The sequence below is a fragment of the Sander vitreus genome, chromosome 5 (genome assembly GCF_031162955.1).
Source record: "Sander vitreus isolate 19-12246 chromosome 5, sanVit1, whole genome shotgun sequence".
Taxonomy (NCBI): domain Eukaryota; kingdom Metazoa; phylum Chordata; class Actinopteri; order Perciformes; family Percidae; genus Sander; species Sander vitreus.
In genome coordinates, this window is record NC_135859.1 from 942501 (window position 1) to 960013 (window position 17513).

The 17513-nt window shown below is 41.1% G+C and overlaps 2 protein-coding genes across 6 annotated transcripts in view; both read right to left on the reverse strand.

Moving 5' to 3' along the window:
- The window catches only part of ydjc (YdjC chitooligosaccharide deacetylase homolog), a 13562-nt gene extending 1149 nt beyond the window's left edge, over nucleotides 1–12413 (reverse strand). Inside the window, exons 1-6 of one of the 4 annotated variants that reach the window (XM_078249965.1) lie at nucleotides 10050–10159; nucleotides 7147–7322; nucleotides 5051–5210; nucleotides 4638–4737; nucleotides 3365–3542; nucleotides 2258–2618 (exon numbers count right to left, since the gene is read on the reverse strand). In XM_078249965.1, coding sequence (XP_078106091.1) covers nucleotides 2285–2618; nucleotides 3365–3542; nucleotides 4638–4737; nucleotides 5051–5210; nucleotides 7147–7310 — 936 coding nt within the window. In that variant the 5' untranslated portion in view covers nucleotides 7311–7322; nucleotides 10050–10159 and the 3' untranslated portion in view covers nucleotides 2258–2284. Of the gene's footprint in view, nucleotides 1–465; nucleotides 2619–3364; nucleotides 3543–4637; nucleotides 4738–5050; nucleotides 5211–7146; nucleotides 7323–7598; nucleotides 7692–10049; nucleotides 10160–11632 lie in introns of those variants that run through there. The other 3 variants (XM_078249966.1, XM_078249963.1, XM_078249967.1) reach the window with 3 other exon arrangements.
- A 639-nt stretch (nucleotides 12414–13052) lies between these two features.
- On the reverse strand, nucleotides 13053–17506 carry ak6 (adenylate kinase 6). Of its 2 annotated transcripts, XM_078249971.1 has the most exons (7): nucleotides 17403–17506; nucleotides 17241–17316; nucleotides 16944–17003; nucleotides 15937–16029; nucleotides 15618–15676; nucleotides 14452–14597; nucleotides 13053–13649 (listed from the first exon to the last, which is right to left on the reverse strand). In XM_078249971.1, exons 2-7 carry the CDS (start codon nucleotides 17275–17277, stop codon nucleotides 13460–13462), a joined length of 585 nt encoding a protein of 194 aa, XP_078106097.1. In that variant the 5' UTR covers nucleotides 17278–17316; nucleotides 17403–17506; the 3' UTR covers nucleotides 13053–13459. The 2 variants fall into 2 exon arrangements, with proteins under 2 accessions (XP_078106097.1, XP_078106098.1); XM_078249972.1 differs by lacking the exon at nucleotides 16944–17003 and having other exon boundaries at nucleotides 17403–17505.
- Nucleotides 17507–17513: the final 7 nt, after the last annotated feature.

A 17513-nucleotide genomic window follows, 5' to 3' on the forward strand; every position in this document is an offset into this window, starting at 1 on the left:
TCAATATGGTGAATGAGGATTTTTTATGTGAAAAAGCCCTTGTCTCTCCTCAGGGATGGTCTCTAAAGGCATACTGAGGAGAGTATTTCTATATTCAATCCTCAAGATTTCACATTTGTTCATTATGTGTAAAAATATGAGATTTTTATGAGGAGTTTTGGGAAATGACTGAGCTTGTTGACTGACTTGTACTTTGGAAACAGGATTTGACATCAAGGTTTATGCTTGACCTTGGGTACACTTATTAGTGTGTAACAATAACTCACCACCTGAACCACATAATCCTGAAAATAATTGGCGCTGGCGCAGCAGGCTCAGACTTGGCCGTCACCGGCCATCAGAGCTGCGAGGGCTCTGCAGTGACCAGTAACAGGGCCACTCTTCCCCAGACCCCCACTGACTCTTAACCCCCATTTTCAAGATTAACATGTTGCTTTCAGAATCCAGACAGAGAAACATCAGACATCATTTTGACATAATTTATTAGCTCAGTTCTTCAGTTGTGATCTTTGTAACAATTCAAATAGCAATGTATAAAAAAGCTTCAACAAACACTTTATCAAAATATAGGATTTCAAATACCCAGATACCAGCTGTAAATATTACAAACATACTGTAGTGTTACAGGTGATTTAAAAATGTGGTGTTAAAATAACATTCTCTTAGAGACACACGTTTGGCAGGTTATCAGATGTTCAGTGCTACACAGACCTGAGATTATTGGAAATCATCCCTTCACCCTCTTTAATAAAAACCACAACGACTACATGACTTCATTCACTTGTACAACTAGCAACAGGCTGATTTTACCCACCCCTTCACTGTTTTACACTGGGCAGAGTTTTTCTATGATAGAATACTACCTGACCCCTGAAGCACATTCATTGAGGCATATGCAACAGAGAGCACAAAACTGAAATAATGAAGGTGGTAAGAATAGAGTCTGAACCTCAAGATCAGATAATAACTCATCTTAAAAGAAAACTAAAGTTTACTAGTAAAACGTGTCTTCTTTCTGTAGTTTCATTCATCAGTAATAACATTAAACCCAATAACCCTAAAACATGAGTTAAAGCTGACATCTGGGGAGATGATGACATCACTACAGGGCAGCCAAGACAATCAGACAGAAACCCAAGCAACAGTTTATCCAGATTATCTAAATATCTGGAGGTCAAACTGAAGTTCGGTGTCTTTGAGTTGATACTAATAATCCTTCAATGTACAAGAAAACACAACTCCAGCGAGTACAGCAGGTCAGAGCTGAAGCAGGAAGTGGGGCAGAATAAGTTTGACTAGCCTGCTGGTTTGTTCCCAACTTGTCTAATCGTCCCTGATCTCAGCTGTTAACTTGTCCACTCTAGTTGGTCACTGCTGTGCATGATGATGGACAAAACTACATTATAAAAACATATGACTGTGCAATTACTGGCATGTTGGTAGCAGCACCTGGTATGGCTTACATACAGAACAAACTTTTTTTCTATCAACTTCAACAATCACCTCTTCATTATTCGACATACTTTAAGGAGAGCATTACATTCCAGTTTATAGGTTACTGTAGTTTTTATGTGGTACTTCTGTGCTCCACAGTCTTACTTACTTAAATGTTAATGATGTCTTAGATAGCATTAAAAAACGACAGCTTTCATACGGTTTTACCAGCGTGGCAGTGTACATCTTTCTGTGCTTTTAGAAATTGTCTTTAACAAAAAGAAAGATTAGATGGGCTGTTGTTGGAGCCACGTCTGGACTAAAAGAGAGAGACAGGTCCATTCTCACAGAATAGTTACCACTATGTTACATTGTTTTGTTTGTTAAACTTTCACCTTCTATCACATACTATGAATTAGGGCAGATTTAAAATAATTTGTGGTATTACGGATGTCAATGGGACTCACTCACTTTGGTTCTCTACAGTATACACACACGTAGAGCTGGGCGATATGGAGAAAATCATATCATCACTCATCAATATTGCGGCGATATTGTAGTGTTGACTATTGGTGCTTTCACAAAGTATTTACACAATGAGAGTTTAGATAAATAACCACCAATGATGTGGCTACAATGACTAAGTGGGGAAAGGCGAATAATAGAACATCTAGAACACTTTTCTGAAATGCGGCCTTTAAAACCAGGAAAAAAACAACACTTGTGTCATAGTACGACATTACGATATCCAAAATCTTCGATGAAATATTGTCTCATATCACGATATGGATATAATACCGCTACATTGCCCAGCCCTACATACATGTTTGCCACTGTAAGACAGCAGTCCTCAGATGTCTTTGAAGGCACAGAGCTGCACTCTCTCCTGGCTGTAGAGGGCCAGCAGCGACGGGTCTCTGAGCACGCTCAGCTCGTGCTGTCTGTCAGCTGACTGGGAGAAGTCGTCGGGGCCCTCTCCACAGCCTCCTTCCTGGGGGTGGCTGGGGTAACCCGGGTGGACCATGAGCTCTGCTGTGACCACAGGCGGATGACAGCCGGATGCACTGCTGCAGGTAGTGCTCGAAGAAGGCCCTGCCGCCAAGGCATGGCTCAGGGCCCTCTGCAGGTTGGGGACTGACATGTTTTGGCCCATGGTGGTCAGTCCCAGGTACACATCTGGCCACCTGCGGACATGGGAAAGGTATTAGTGTTTGTCAGCCATAGACGGGGAGGCACTCTGCAGATAATCAATCCGTCAACTCCCTACAGCAGCAGACTGACAGCCACGGGCATAGATGAACATGTTTAGAGCCTGTTCACACTAATCTAATCTAACGGAACTGAGTCCATGCTCGGACACTTTTTTGGCTTATGTTCTATCAAAATATCTGTTAATTACATATATTATTATATTATTATATATATAATATATTATATTATCTATCTATCTATTTAGAACCTCTTTGTACCCACAGCTGTGACATAATTTAAAGGTTTTATAACATATAATGCCTATGTTATTGGTCCCTTTATTAATGGATCATTTAAAAGTCATATTGTTTTTAGTGAAGTGGCTAAGGAGCTTCTGAGCTACACTCATGTCCTCTTGTTAAAACAGCACCTGTTTCACCTCTAGGGATTAATAAAGTGACCTAATCTGATTTAATCTAAAGGGGTTTAGATAGTTATCCATCTGTGTGCCTGTTACATGTGCCTCTGGTGTGTGTGTCTAGTTTTCCTCCTCTGTCTCTCTGTCCCTCGTTCTGCCCTCCTCCCTCTACCCTTTTTAGGTAATTTAGGGGGAGACGCGGGGAGTGACGGCCCACTGCGAGGCTGTTTCAGCGTCTTCCCATCTTTTGGTCTTTTTGGCCGGGGTCTCCAGTCCCTTTTGTTTCTCTTTGTTTGCTACTTTTGGGAATATTTTTTAGACCTGATTCCGTAGCGTGTGAAGACAGGGATGGAATCCAGCGCGTCCTTCTCCACCTCTGTGTAGAATGTGTGGAGGTGTTCTGACACGGCTGGACAGCTGTGTAAACCTGGCTCCACTGGAACTCGAGTGTATGTGATCTTGAGATCTGACAGGACCTGTGCAAACACCTCACGCACCTCTGCAACACCCAGCACAACAACATCAATACCCCCAGCCCCGCCGCAGCTGCTCTGCTGGTTAACATTATCTCATGGACTTAATGTAGTCATCATCATGGCCAACAATTACAGCAAAACTACTATTACTATCACTATTAGTGAAACAATAAGTCAATCAACAGAAAATAATTGGCAAGTTTTCTGATAACCCAATTAATAGTCATTTATCAAGCGAGTAAACATGTTCTTGTTCCAGCTAATCAATTGTTGGGATTTATGGGACTGTAAACTCAATACCAATTTTAGATTTGGACACGGAGAAAGCTAAATGTTTCTCCAAAGACTCCAAAGGCTTTTTTCCAACAAGTTCCAGGAGCTGTCAAATGAAAAATCCTAATTTGTTCAGTTAAGTTGAGCTGCTCATAGCTGAACAAAATAGGATGTTGGTGAGACAGCTCCTGGAACCTGTCTCTGGAGAAACATTTAGCGTTTCTGGTACGTCGAATCAGGACTATATAAAGGTGGAGGATAAGTCTGACTAAGATATTGTTTTTTTCTCCATACGTCTGTAACCTGTTTATATTATTATTATTATTATACTGTACATTCACCTGTATATTGTCACTGTCGGGTAAAACTCTTGTATGGCCAAAACTGTTGCTTTTCAGGAAATGAAGCTAATTATATTTAGCTATTTACCATCAACAAAGTCAGATGAAATTGCCTCATCACTGTTCAAATATTTATAAAAACCCACAGGCAGATGTAAAGGCTGACCAATAGCATTGATTTATGAAATTAAAATTAAAATGACAAAATATGGAGATACAAGGTTTCTGCCTGACAGCGCCGATATGCTTTCTGTTTATGTTAACTGGTCTAAAAAGTTGGAGTCTGCCTCCATGACAATGGTATGCCACATGCTGCTGTGTGCCATGTACCAAGCCTGTGAAAAATTCTATAAAAAAGATGAATAACTGTTACCCGTTCTAAGATTCTTTTATTTGTTACTTATGTGACTTATTGAGACATGTGCAGCTTGTTGAGACATGTAGTGGGCATCAGTGGATCAGCAGCAGTTACAGTTTGTGTGTGTTTGTCCCCCTTTGCTTTACCTGGCAGGACATGGACGTGTTGGTGTCCGTCCATGTGGTGGGGCAGGTGCCCTGTCAGTTCCCTGAACAGCCGGACTTGGGCCCGCAACTCCAGCTCCACCTGGGAAGGAAGAACAAACCTGGAAGTTACCGTAATAGAGAACACAACTTCCTCTTTTTCTCTTGGTAGCTGCATATTAAAAGGAGTTAGTTACTGACATGGTTGTGGTTTTCGTTGTAGTATTTCCTGTTATATTATGTTAATTGATTTCCTGTTTCCTTGTTGTTTACTGTATCATGTGTTCCTGTATTCTCTGTGTTTAACCCTGTTCCATCCGTGTGTATGTTTCATATATAATAAGTTTATAGATGTTGATCCAGTGTGTTGCCCAACATGACTAGCTGATCCCAAGCTGGGCACTGGAGCAGTGTACCTGTTTCATGCTGAGCTGACCTCTCTCCAGCGCCTGGCGGAAGCCCATCTTCCCATGGAAGAAGCCTCGCTGGTTTACCAGCGTGGAGGCCTGCTGCAGGCTCGGACACACTGGAACGCCCTCTGACAGGTTGGCGTGGAGGCCCATGGGGATGTTGTGCCTGGCAAGAAAAGAGAAACTTCTGTCATATTATGTTCAAAGAGGTTTTAGCCAGCCTCAAAAGGAAAATCACCTGTACCAAAATGGCAAGAATTGAGAATAAAAATACCAATTAAAATCCTTTCTAAATGTGTTTAAAGCACCACTATGTCCCCCTACAGGTTGGAAGCAGAATGGTCCATTACATTACATTATGCAAGTTTGCCAGATCGGGTAGTGGATCTGTAGTTGGAATGAACTGGACAATGTAATGTAATGGACAATTCCTCTTCCAACCTGTAGGGGGACCGAAGCGGGAAAAGTTACATAGTGTTGCTTTAAGAGCAATTTACCAACAACTGTTAAACAAGCAGAACGTAAACATATATTAATATTTATTCAAACATTAATATACTTTTTTTTAACCAGTCTGGTAAATTAGGGTTTTATTTACTCAAGCATAATATATCAAATTGTCCGAAATAACAGGTAAATGCTTCGATTTCTGTCAAATAAGGTAACACAGACTAACTGCCTTTACTGTACGCAGCCCGATCATGCTTACTGCCGTGTGTAGGGGCATTTCTGCATTAAATCATCTAAAGAGGACTATACCTATGTTATATATTTTATTCCAAATGTTTCCAACAATGTTCAAAGCGAGATCAATCTGTAATTTTAACCAATGGCACGGTGCGTTTCATTTGATCGCCTGTCAGTGGCGTTATATAACCTCTGACCCCTGCAGTTCCTGACTTCCATCAAATGATGTCAGAGTAATGGTAAATGATACAATGTCACAGATTTATACTTAGTAACAGCAATACAGCATGTTTTTATTAATTACATGATCCTTTGCAACACAGTAATACAGTAGAGAACCAATTTATTGATTGATTATTGATATATTATTTTAGGGTTTTTTCCTTTACTTGTAACAGCTGAAGAGAGACAGGAAATGGGAGAGAGGGGGATGACACGCAGCAAAGGGCCTCGAGTCAGATTTGAACCCGGGCCACTGGCAAGGACTGAGCCCACATGGGGCGAGCGCTCTACCATGTGAGCAGGAGGCCGCCCCGATTGATATGAATGTGCTACGTTGACAAATAACAAAACTTTAATAGATTAACTCGTCCGTGACCAGATACAACTGAACCGGCAGAGGGGGTTAACAATGAAGACAACTCCTCCCATGAGGCCACACAACGTCACAACATCATCAAAAGTCCAGGTTTACACCCGTGGTTTAGATTGAGAGACCCCTAGAGGCAGAAAATAAAATGGTGTCAAATGGTACCTTTTCTAAAAGACGTCAAAAGAATATCCAACCTCTCTCCAGAACAATCTTACTGGACTTTCAAATGAACAGGAGCCTTTTTCACTTCAATCTAATAGAATTTACAAGAAAGTGTAAAACCCTAACAAACAGAGTCCCAGCAACCACTTGGTATCGTTTGTGTATTTGAAAATGTGTTGCTATTAACCAACCTTGTTATCCTTGTGTTGTTGGATGGCATTTCTGAAACTTGTGTGTGTACTGCATTGTATGTGTCTTTATCACTGTGTGTATTCTGTGTGTGTTTAGCTTCTGGTTATTTATACCTAGACTTTGTGCCAGTTGTGTGTGCATTTGGTAACAAACCCAAGGCTGACCAGTGAGGCTGCTGATGCAGATGTGACAGAATATTTCCCTAATTTCCCAGATCAGCACTTTGGCCCATTGTGCTTTACTTAAGTGTGTGGCTCAAACTAAGTTAATTTCCTCCTGATATGTCCGTCTGAAAAATGGCATTTTATATTCACAATGTTTGGGCATATGTGGCTTGTGAAAAATGGCTCTAATATTTACTTTGGTGACTATGGGGCAGCCAGGTCTACAAACCAGCCTTTGCTCCTTTGATTTAGTCTGCTAATAACATGTCACATGTACTGTTGGTGACTAGAGAGCACTAGCCTACCTTTTAGCCAGATCTGCTGCCTCTTTGGCAGCAGAGGCGTTGACCAGCAGTGACACATTAGAAATGCCTCCAGCCTGGAAGCATTCTACAATCCCCTGGTTTCTCCTGGGACAGTAGCCGAAGTCATCTCCCGTCACCACCAGCATCATTCTGGGCTGTGGCATTATTGCTGATGTCTGTGGAGGACAAACAGGAAACAGGTTAACAATCATCATGAGGGCGGCTATGGCTCCAGACACTGAACCCCAAACTGTTCCCGAAGGTTAGGCCAGTGTCTTCCATGGTAGCTCGCTGCCATCAGTGCATAGGCGTTTACAGGGGGGATTGGGGGGGTTACAAAACTGGCCAGTGCAACCCACCGCAAAACCTATTACAATTTCCTTTACATAAATTAAGACATTTGCACCATAACTTGATGCAGAGAAGGCACAAATTGTTGCAGAAAAATTCACCAGAATGCAGGAAATGAAGTGGGAGAGCAGATAGGAGGTGGGGGGGGGGTGTTGGTTTGGTCTCTGAGTTGACTCTGGAAGTCGGCAGGGTGGGGGCTGCTGAGTTAAACCTGTTAAAAAACAGTTTCAGTTCATTTGCCCTATCCACTCCTCCCTCAATCCCATTGTCAGCTGACCTGAAACCAGTGATGGTTCTCATGCCTTCCACACCTCTCTCACGTTGTTTTTCTGGAGTGGAAACTCCAGCAAATGTGTACTGATTTTCAAAATTTAAATTTTGCTCAAAAGTGGGGATCTCACCCCCCCCCCAATGTTGAACCCAAAGTTACGCTCTTGCATCAGTGGGTGGGTGTTTGTGTGAATGGTTGAATGAGAGGCAAATTGTAAAGTGCTTTTGATAAAAGCGCCTTATTTACCATTCATCACTACAAACAGCAACTGGCCGCATCCACTCACACATCCAACAATCAACACACACACACACACACAGCCACAGTAGCTTTACTCAGCCATTGTTCTGTATTTCATGATACTGCAGCTGACTCTCAACTCTTATATGGGTTTCTTACTTGCAAATGAATGTACTCCAGCACTTTACTTTACTTTACTTTGGGCACGGTGTAAACTTGCAAATGACATTAGGGGCACTAGGGGGAAGCACTGGAACATGTTTAGTTTTCACTCCTACTGTCAGGATATAGTGACCGTTTCAGCAAATATGACAAGAAACCTACTGAAACTTTAAAGTACATCCACACTAGCGTGGCTACATTTTAAAACATCCTCTCCATTTTGGCCCTCAGTGCACACTAGAACAGCAATTTCCCACCCAAAAACTGAAAAGCGCCGACACTGTGTTAAGAAAAAGATAATAAAATAACAATTACATATTGGCTGTGTTAGGGCTGCACAATTAATCACAATTTTATAAAAATCGCAATATGATGTAGTGCAATATCCAAATCACATACTGACATATTTGTTAAAGGCAAAATATGTGTCAAACCATTGTGGATGAAGTATTGTGGTGCTGCAGAGACAAATCCTATCCTACAGACTAAAGAAACAAGTATTTGTTTGGTACAGATCCTCGCAAAAATCACACTACAATCATTTCAACTTTTTAAATGTTAATATTTTTCAATTAAAATGAGATAACGATACAAAAATGATCAATCCCTCCAATATCGTGAATCATCAATCATATATCTTCCTCATATCGTGCAGCCCTAAGCTGTGTGGAACAAAATTAAAAAGAGACAACTATATGTTGTACATGAGTAACTGTGTAGCATCCACCAAGCAGCACCTTAGCAACCACCTCTTCACAGATGTAAACATTAACACTCTAAATGGACCCAAGTTGATTTCCTGTTGCAGTGTATGTGAATGGCATCAACTGACAGGAAGTTAACAAGGGGCCAGGCTATTGCCTAGCAATGGAATTCCATTGAAAAGGTCTGGAGTCTATTTGTCATTGTGTACACTATGTTTACAACTGTGAAATGGTCATTCACAGTTGTAAACATAGTGTACACAATGATTTCCTGATTTGTGTGAATGACATCATATGCCAGGAAGTACACAGGTCCAGGATGTTGCCTAGCAATGGAATTCCATTGAAAAGGTCTATAGAAAATATACAATATGGCAATGACTCAGCAGTCAGTTTTAAGAAATAGCCTAAGCAACCACTTGGCAATGTATCAGCAATCATTTTGAGCTTGATTTCAACTAATGCAAATACATTGTTGTCATGTTGTTTTCAAAATATCGAATCCCCTCTTATTCTTTTGTTTTCGAGAACAGTATTTTTGCAGTGGTCTAAATGTAAGCTGTGATGCAGCATCCAAGTCTATGTTGGAAACAGATACAAATGTACAGTGTAGATTAGTAACAACTCAGATACAGTACATCCTAGGTCATACACATACAGATAGGCTACACTGTAGCTCGCTTTACACAAATGCATGTCACTCACTGTCATAATAACAACACTATTTCTATTTCACAGTGAACCCTTTACAAAATAATTAAGATGGAGATTAGGGTTATAGAGTTGACATCACAGCTCTTAAGCCAGAAATATCCCAGTCCAAGTCGCGTAACGGTGTGGGAAAGAAACCCCAGTAGCAGTGAAATCAATGCTTTTTAAATTATTTTAGTTGAGACTGTTTAATGAAACTATGTCGATTTTGAAGCTGTCGTTTGCATGTACACAAATACACCTCTCAACAAGCAGTTACCCTGGAGTTGAATCAACTGTCCTCTCAGTTTAAACCATGGATGTATTAGGAGAACTTAAACTATCTTTATTCGCCGGCTAAATTTCCTGTCTGCTTCTCAGCGTCACTGTGGGGCGACCCACTGGGACACCACAGACACGTTAGCCCCTGTGGCTCCGACTAACGTCAGAAGAACACTATCAATTTCACGAATAATACATCTTACCCATTGTATTCCACACGGCTGTCCATATGGTCCGAAGCCACACAAGCCCGGTGAAAATGAACTGTACTTCCGACTAGCAGCAAACCCTATGAGCAAACCGCATTGGTGTAGTCCGGAGTTGACTTTACTTTACCGCCCTCTGCTGGAGGAAACATGGCGTCCCACCCAGCCGTCAAGAAAACTTCAAAATAAGACTTCCGCACTTCTTTAACATGTAAACTACACAACAGTTTGCTGGGGTGTCAAAATATATTTTAGTCGAATCATCTCTTTTATATATGACTGTATGTTATAACATACAGCTCTCCCCACCCCTGCCCACTCTGGGCAGGTCAGACCACAACATGATCCACCTCAACCCCTGGTTAAAGAGACAGCCTGTAACCACCAGAACTGTGAGGAGATGGTCTGAAGAGTCCTTTGAATCACGTAGGGGCTGTTTTGAGGTGACTGACTGGAATGCACTCAGTGAGACGCATGGTAGGGACATCGATGGGTTTACTGAGTGCATATCGGACTGGACTTCTGTGTCGACTCCATTGTCCCAACAAGGACTGTTCATTGTTACTCAATTAACAAACCATGAGTAACAAGGGACATTAAGGCCATTTTAAACAGCAAGAAAAGGGCTTTTAGAGCTGGTAGCCTATTAGAGAGGAGCTAAAAAAAGATACAGGTGGACCTGAAATGGAAGATAAGGGAGGCCAAAGAGAAAGACAGGAGGAAGCTGGAGCGGAAACTCCAGAAAAACAACGTGAGAGAGGTGTGGAAGGCATGAGAACCATCACTGGTTTCAGGTCAGCTGACAATGGGATTGAGGGAGGAGTGGATAGGGAAAATGAACTGAAACTTTTTTTAACAGGTTTAACTCAGCAGCCCCCACCCTGCCGACTTCCAGAGTCAACTCAGAGACCAAACCAACACCCCCCTACACCTCCTATCTGCTCTCCCTCCTCCAGTGGGGACTCCTACTCCTCCCCCCAAGGACAACCATCTTTAATTGCCCTCTTCACAACAGCTGCTACTTGTATTCATACTGTACACTGCACTACAATAGAGTTTGTACAATCCATTGAAACAATCTGTCTTGTAACCTAATCTCACTCACTTCTACTTAACATTTTTATTTATGTCTTAGATATGTTACTTATTTACTGTATACACTTAATGACTTGCTCTTTTCTTACTCTTATTTTACCTTGAATGTGACTGTGAGCAACAGCAACTAAATAATTTCCCCTGAGGGGATCAATAAAGTGTTCTAATTTATTTTGCCATTGGTACTTCACATATTATTCGCTCATATGCCCTTTAACGGTACCTACACAGCGTGTCATATTGGTTTTTTAACATTTTTAAAATGAAACATACCACTTTGCAGTGAATACTGTAATACAGAGCTTTTATTACGAACAGACCGTAAGGGATCCTGTTAGTCTAGCATGTCACCCTCTCGAGAAAAGTCAAAGTGGAATAGGCTTACGTGTCCATGTGCTATTACTGTTTACCTGATTCTCTGTATACTGCATTTTGTCAATAAAAATAAATAAAAAATAATAAAAATAAAAAAGGAATAGGCTTACGTTTTACTGTCGAAAAGTTTCCTGTTTCCAGGATTGCGTTGGACAAAGTGCCGGAACCGTAATAAACTCGGCGGCGTTTCTAATATACGTCAACAAAAACAGTGTCAGATAGCATTCATATTTCATCATCACCACCACCATCATCTATCTCATCGTCTTTCAGTGTCTATCTCGTCATCATCGCCCACACCTTTTTCCCGCGAGAATAGTTTTTCTGAACATACCTTCCAGTCAACCTCACTGAATGCTGAGCTCAGTAACGTGACTGTAGCCTACTGTACAGACTGTGTGTACTGTACAGACTGTGTGTACTGTACACGTGCACAGGTGTGGCTTCTCTCAGGTGACGCTTGAAAAGATTACAGGTTCCAGGACCTGGAGCCAGAACTCACAGCTGACAAAAGGTCATATCTGGTAACATCATGGCGTTTTTTATGAGCAGCACTTGAAGGGTACAGTTTCTTCTTACTTTAATTTAACAGGGTTTCTGCAGGTTTCACCAAGTCAAATTTCAGAACCCTTTAAGACCAGTTTGAATGAAATTTAAGACCCATATCAAAACATAAAAAGAAAAGTCAGAGTCTGAAACAACTCCCCAATTCATTTGAGGTATAGGACTGGTGTGCAAAATAAGTTGCATTCAAGGGTGTAACTTTGGGTTCAACATTGGGGGGGTTGAGATCTCTACTTTTGAGCAAAATTGAAATTTTGAGCATCAAACACTTCATATCCTGCATTCTGGTGAAAAAAGTTATGGTGCAAATGTCTTAATTTATGTAAAGGAAATTATAATCTATTTTTATAGAATTAAAAAAAAAAACATACTAGAGGTAGCGTTACATTGACGTAGAAAAATTAAGACTGTTTTAAAAATGATTTGTGACAATAATTGAGCAAATTTAAATTCAATTATATTAAGAAAGACATTTTAGACTTGTTAAGACCACACAGAAACCCTGTTTAAAAGATACAATAGAACAGCTGCTCTTTAGAGAAATATTTGAATTAACAGATTATTTATTTCACTAAGTATTATAGTAGAATTAAAAACAGATCATTCCCACTTGAGCAGATTGTATTCACAATCTGTCTGTATACACCGTTCATTCTGACACACACGCAGCCCCTCTACAAGACAGGTTAACAATGCTGGGCCCACACTATCATCATTTCAAATGATGGGAGTTGGTGGTGCATGTTCCCAAATATCTGCAATTATATAAAAAAAAAAAAAAAAAAAAAAATAACTGCCAACGTTTGCTTTGTCCAGTATGTTCTTGTGTTTCTGCTGTAACGTACTCTAACACTTAGAGAAGTACTGTAAATAATGTGCATCATTAATATAAGACCTCTGTCAATCCTCAGTGGGGTTTGAGGTCTACTTCTAACTATTGTTATTATGACTGAGACATGGTGACAATGCCGTTTCATCATTTATTTATAAAAAATATGACATGAATGCAGCAGCACATGAGTGCTTTGACTTGACAATAGTTTGCACTGGTTACAAATCATGTGATGGGTAATCAGATAACTAGTGTCACAAAGTCCTGGTGCGTTTCTGTTTTTAAGAGGACATCTACCTTTTAAAGTCCAACCATTTGAGAGAGGGTTGGCCGAGCAGCACTCCCTGCTAACTAGAGACAGGTCAAAGAGGCCACTGAACAAAGTGATTAGTCTTTGGATATATCACCAGTCTTCTTTATGGCAAAATCTAGGAAAATAAATGCAGATTGGAAAATAACCAAAATTCATTTATTAATTGTCCAAAACACTTGTTGTTGACAGTCCTGCCAGTGGAAGCCAGCAGCAGGCTGGGTTCAGCTTCTAGTTGTGGTCCTTCATCCACTGCTCGATCCACTGAACTATCTGCTCCAGGTTGCGCTCCAGGTCCTCGGGAGTGTTGCTGGGCAACTGGTGGACGATCTCCTCGCTGTAGGCCTCCATGGCCTCCTCGTAGATGGTCTGGAAGATCTCACACTGCACGTTGTCCTGCAGCTTCTTCCCTGCGTAACCCCTGGCAGTCACACAGAGACAAACTGAAACTACTGTGCTAAGAACTACACTAACCATAGGGGTTAGACAACAAGAGTGGTGGGGTAGGCACTAGGCAGGGATGTATAGAGCAGTCAAGGGCATTTCAGTGTGCCTGTACAGACCAGGGGTTAGGGCCGCTCGATTAGGGGAAAAAAAATCATGATTATTTTTGGTCAATATTGAAATCACAATTATTCAACACGATTCCTGATTGAGTTTTGGAAAGATGCTGCAATTATTGAATTTTAAAAAACAGTGAAACAGTTAAATCATCAGTGCAAAATACTTGAACTGTGAAATTTCCCTTAATGCTTTTCCCATTTGAACTTTGTTCCCATTCACAACCCAAGACAAATTAAGAGTTTTAACAATATCTTTTCTCAATTATTCAGATTTTGTGATCATTGGGAGCCAAAATCATAATAGTGATTACATTATGATTAATTGCACAGCCCTACCAGGGGTTGATGCAAAGACTGTAAAAGTTAGGGTCAAAACATCTGGGTAGCCCCCTGGTGGCTGGCTGCAGTACAGGTCATAAGCCCACCCCCTCCATGTTAGTGACTGGGACATGGGCCAAACCAATCAAAGTACACGTCAAATACACTGGCACTCTTACCATTAGCCACTTTTTGATCTTAGCACGTGCTAAAGGTTTGATTGGGTCAAAAGGTGCAAACTAAAACCTGAAATCCTGCTGGCACTAGTTGGATGCTCCACAGTGGGACAGGAGTCGACATTGGTTGAGGTTTAGTACACATGAGAAATGAAGTGGAAGTTACCTGCTCTCTAGCCGTGTGTACAGTTGGGTGTTGTCTGTGCGGAGGACAAAGACGATGTGGAACCAGCGTTCAGGGAACAGGTCACAGCCATGATAGTCAACAATTGCACCACCTTCTACCATCTTTTCATCCAGCTCATCCACCACCTGCAGCATCACAACAAGTCACAATATTTACATTTGACATCCACCATCCCTATTCAATCTGTAGTGAGCATTTTCAAATTCATCACACCACAGAGGGAATTAGCTGCCTGCCCCCAATAATAACATGAGCATTTAGCCTATAATGTGTCTGTGGCAGAGGAAGGAAACAGCACCTCCTCCTTCATCTCTCTCCAACATGTGAAGTTCTGTTTACCCAAGTGCTACAAAAGGTGGTTTCCACTCCATTTCAATCTGGCACACAAAACTGTTTCAAAAGGCAGCAATACATAACATTACAATCTAGAGTGTTCATGTCATTTTATACATTAGCAGTGAAATTAATGCATAATAATTGTCATAATCGTGAAACCTTGATTATTTTTCAGACTATAATCGTACCAACAAAATCTACAATCGTTGCATCCCTAGTTATGATATACTGATGCCTCTATATCATACAGCAACGGAGCCTGCCAGGAGGGTCTAGTTAAAAGGTGCCATTTGTTGAATTATGGGACATTGTGTTTTTGGAGGATACTAAGGACTAAAGTTAAGGGTATCTTGACCTTTGCTGCTTAAAGACTTTTTTATGTCTCTTGTTAGTCCCTCAAAGATATAGAAGTGCTAAACTTTTAAGTAGAGTACACTTTTATTTAGTCAGTTAACAAGTGAAAAGGACTCATTACTACTTCTGATTTGTATCTGTAGTCCAACATATTCAGGTTACTAAATGCTCTACTGTCTGGAGTGGCTGGCCTGGGTCAGAGGGTTAATGCAGCAGGAATAAGATTCTGACCCTAGCTTCAATATGTCATCATGGGCGATTAATGTTGCTGTTGAACCAGATAAGAAAGAAAATTAGGAATCCAAGCTGGGTGAGGATAACCAGGACGTGCAATAAGGGAGCCGAGTGGTGCAGGGGTTTCTAATCATATCCAAAAGAATGTTTAGTTGGGTCTGTTGTGCAGTACAGATCAGATCCTAACCAGGTTCAAAGCTTGCATAGGGAATTTAACTCACCCTGTCCTCATCCAAAATTGGGCACTGGTACTCTTCATCATAGCCATCATAAAGTTGTCCTGGGGAGAGAGAAAAATCAGAGAATCCAAATCATCAGAACAGCCTCAGGGTGTCTCTGAAATGGATCTGCTTTTATTTCCATTCTAAGTCTAAAAGCGACCCATGGAGTTAAAACCGGGCCGGCTACGGCAGCACAAAGACAATGGCCAATAAGGGTTGGGATTTGAGATTCAACAGAAGGATGAAGGATGTTCCATCCTGTAGGTGCTCGTTGCCATCTGTGTTTCATTTGGTTGTGAAAGTTGGTTAGGGGTTTTACCTTCCTGGGCCAGGTCTCCTATGTTGACATAGGTGAGCCCTGTCCTCTGGGCCAGCTCCTTTCCCAAAGTGGTCTTTCCAACACCAGGGGTTCCTGTAGGAGAGAGCAGGATTAACATCCCAGATTTGATTCTATAATGTATACATTCAGTGTTGCCCTCTTTGATAGGCAGGGGCGGTGCTAGAAGGGGGGGGGGGGGGGGGCAATGGGTCATCCATTTGGCAAGAATGCTTTTACTCTGACAATTGTGATTTCCATCAGATCAGAGTACTGTCACCTGGCTGCCTGTTCTGCCAATCTTCCCAGCCCTTGTCACATGACCAATTGTTTCCATGACGACTATCCAAAATTCTGATACCATGGAACCAGCACTGGAATTGTTTTTTTTAAAACGTAGCAGACTGAGCTTATAGAAAATGTGTATTGTATTCAGATACAATTTGTTTAAAATGAAAACAAGTGAAACTAATAATGAATGTGATGTTTTATTTAGCAGAATTACATTGTGTTGTTATATCCTATGCTATATTTCCTATATTTATAAGCAGATTTTCTGATGAAAAATAAAACCGATGCATGGAATGCAGTTACTCATGCAGTCAACGCTGTATCTGGAGAAGGGCGCAGAACTGATGAAGTAAAAAAAGAAATGGTTTGATCTGAAATCTGAGACAAAAAAAATTATTTCAAACATAGAAGACAGATGCTGGCCACTGGAAGGGGGATCAATCAATTATTATTGGATGGCAAGTTGCCATTAACATAATAATGTGAACTGAGTGCAAAGCAAGGCAAGTTTATTTATATAGGCGTAGTGTATGTGTAGCTATTAAAACAACCAACCATATAATTATGTGTAAAATTATGAGAATAATTAGTTACATTATAAAAGAGAGAAATATTAAATTAGAACAGACGAAAACGGTATAACTACCTATTTTGCGCAAACATGTCAACTCTAAATTGTGCGTAAGAGTGCTCTCGAGATGCGTAGATTCTGTTCTTACCTAAGAACAAATCCCAGATAAGAAAACATTGGTGAATGCCAGGATCTTCGTGAAAACTGCCTAAGTGGGGTTTGAGAACATGTTTGGTGAATGAGGCCCAATGACTCAATCTAACAGTTGATGGATGGTTAGACATGGGCTGATGCTCCACACATGACCTGGTCGTGATGCAAATCAAAATGAGTCGAATATTACATCATTAAAAACAAATCTCGTGTCCAAGCTAGACCACTCCAGAGTTAACCCTAACCTGCCGGGTCCGTAGCCCCGCGGGTGTCTGGCTGACAGACCTCTCACCTGTTAACAGGACGTTCGGACGCTTCCTCATCTTCATAGCTTGCTAGCAGCCAACACGTGTCTTGATGACGGCCACCTGAAAGACAAAAATGTGCTTTATTATCTCTGCATGCCATTCTAGACACACTATTTAGTCTCTATGCTAAATGTCAAGAAACCAACCTGAAAAAGAGGACTCTGACAAAATGGAAGACTTTGGGTAGCTAGCGAGATGTTTGCTATCACGTCGCCACACTCGCCAGCCTTCGCAGACTTCCACAAACACTGCAGTAA

Bases quoted from the DNA above. Each gene is read 5' to 3' on its own strand.
- ak6 (XM_078249971.1), bottom strand. From the start codon at position 17,277: ATGAAGATGAGGAAGCGTCCGAACGTCCTGTTAACAG. The intron at 14,598-15,617 runs GTGAGTTAAATT...GTGATGCTGCAG, and splicing joins CAATTTTGGATGAGGACAGG to GTGGTGGATGAGCTGGATGA. The intron at 13,650-14,451 runs GTAACTTCCACT...TGTGACTGCCAG, and splicing joins TACACACGGCTAGAGAGCAG to GGGTTACGCAGGGAAGAAGC.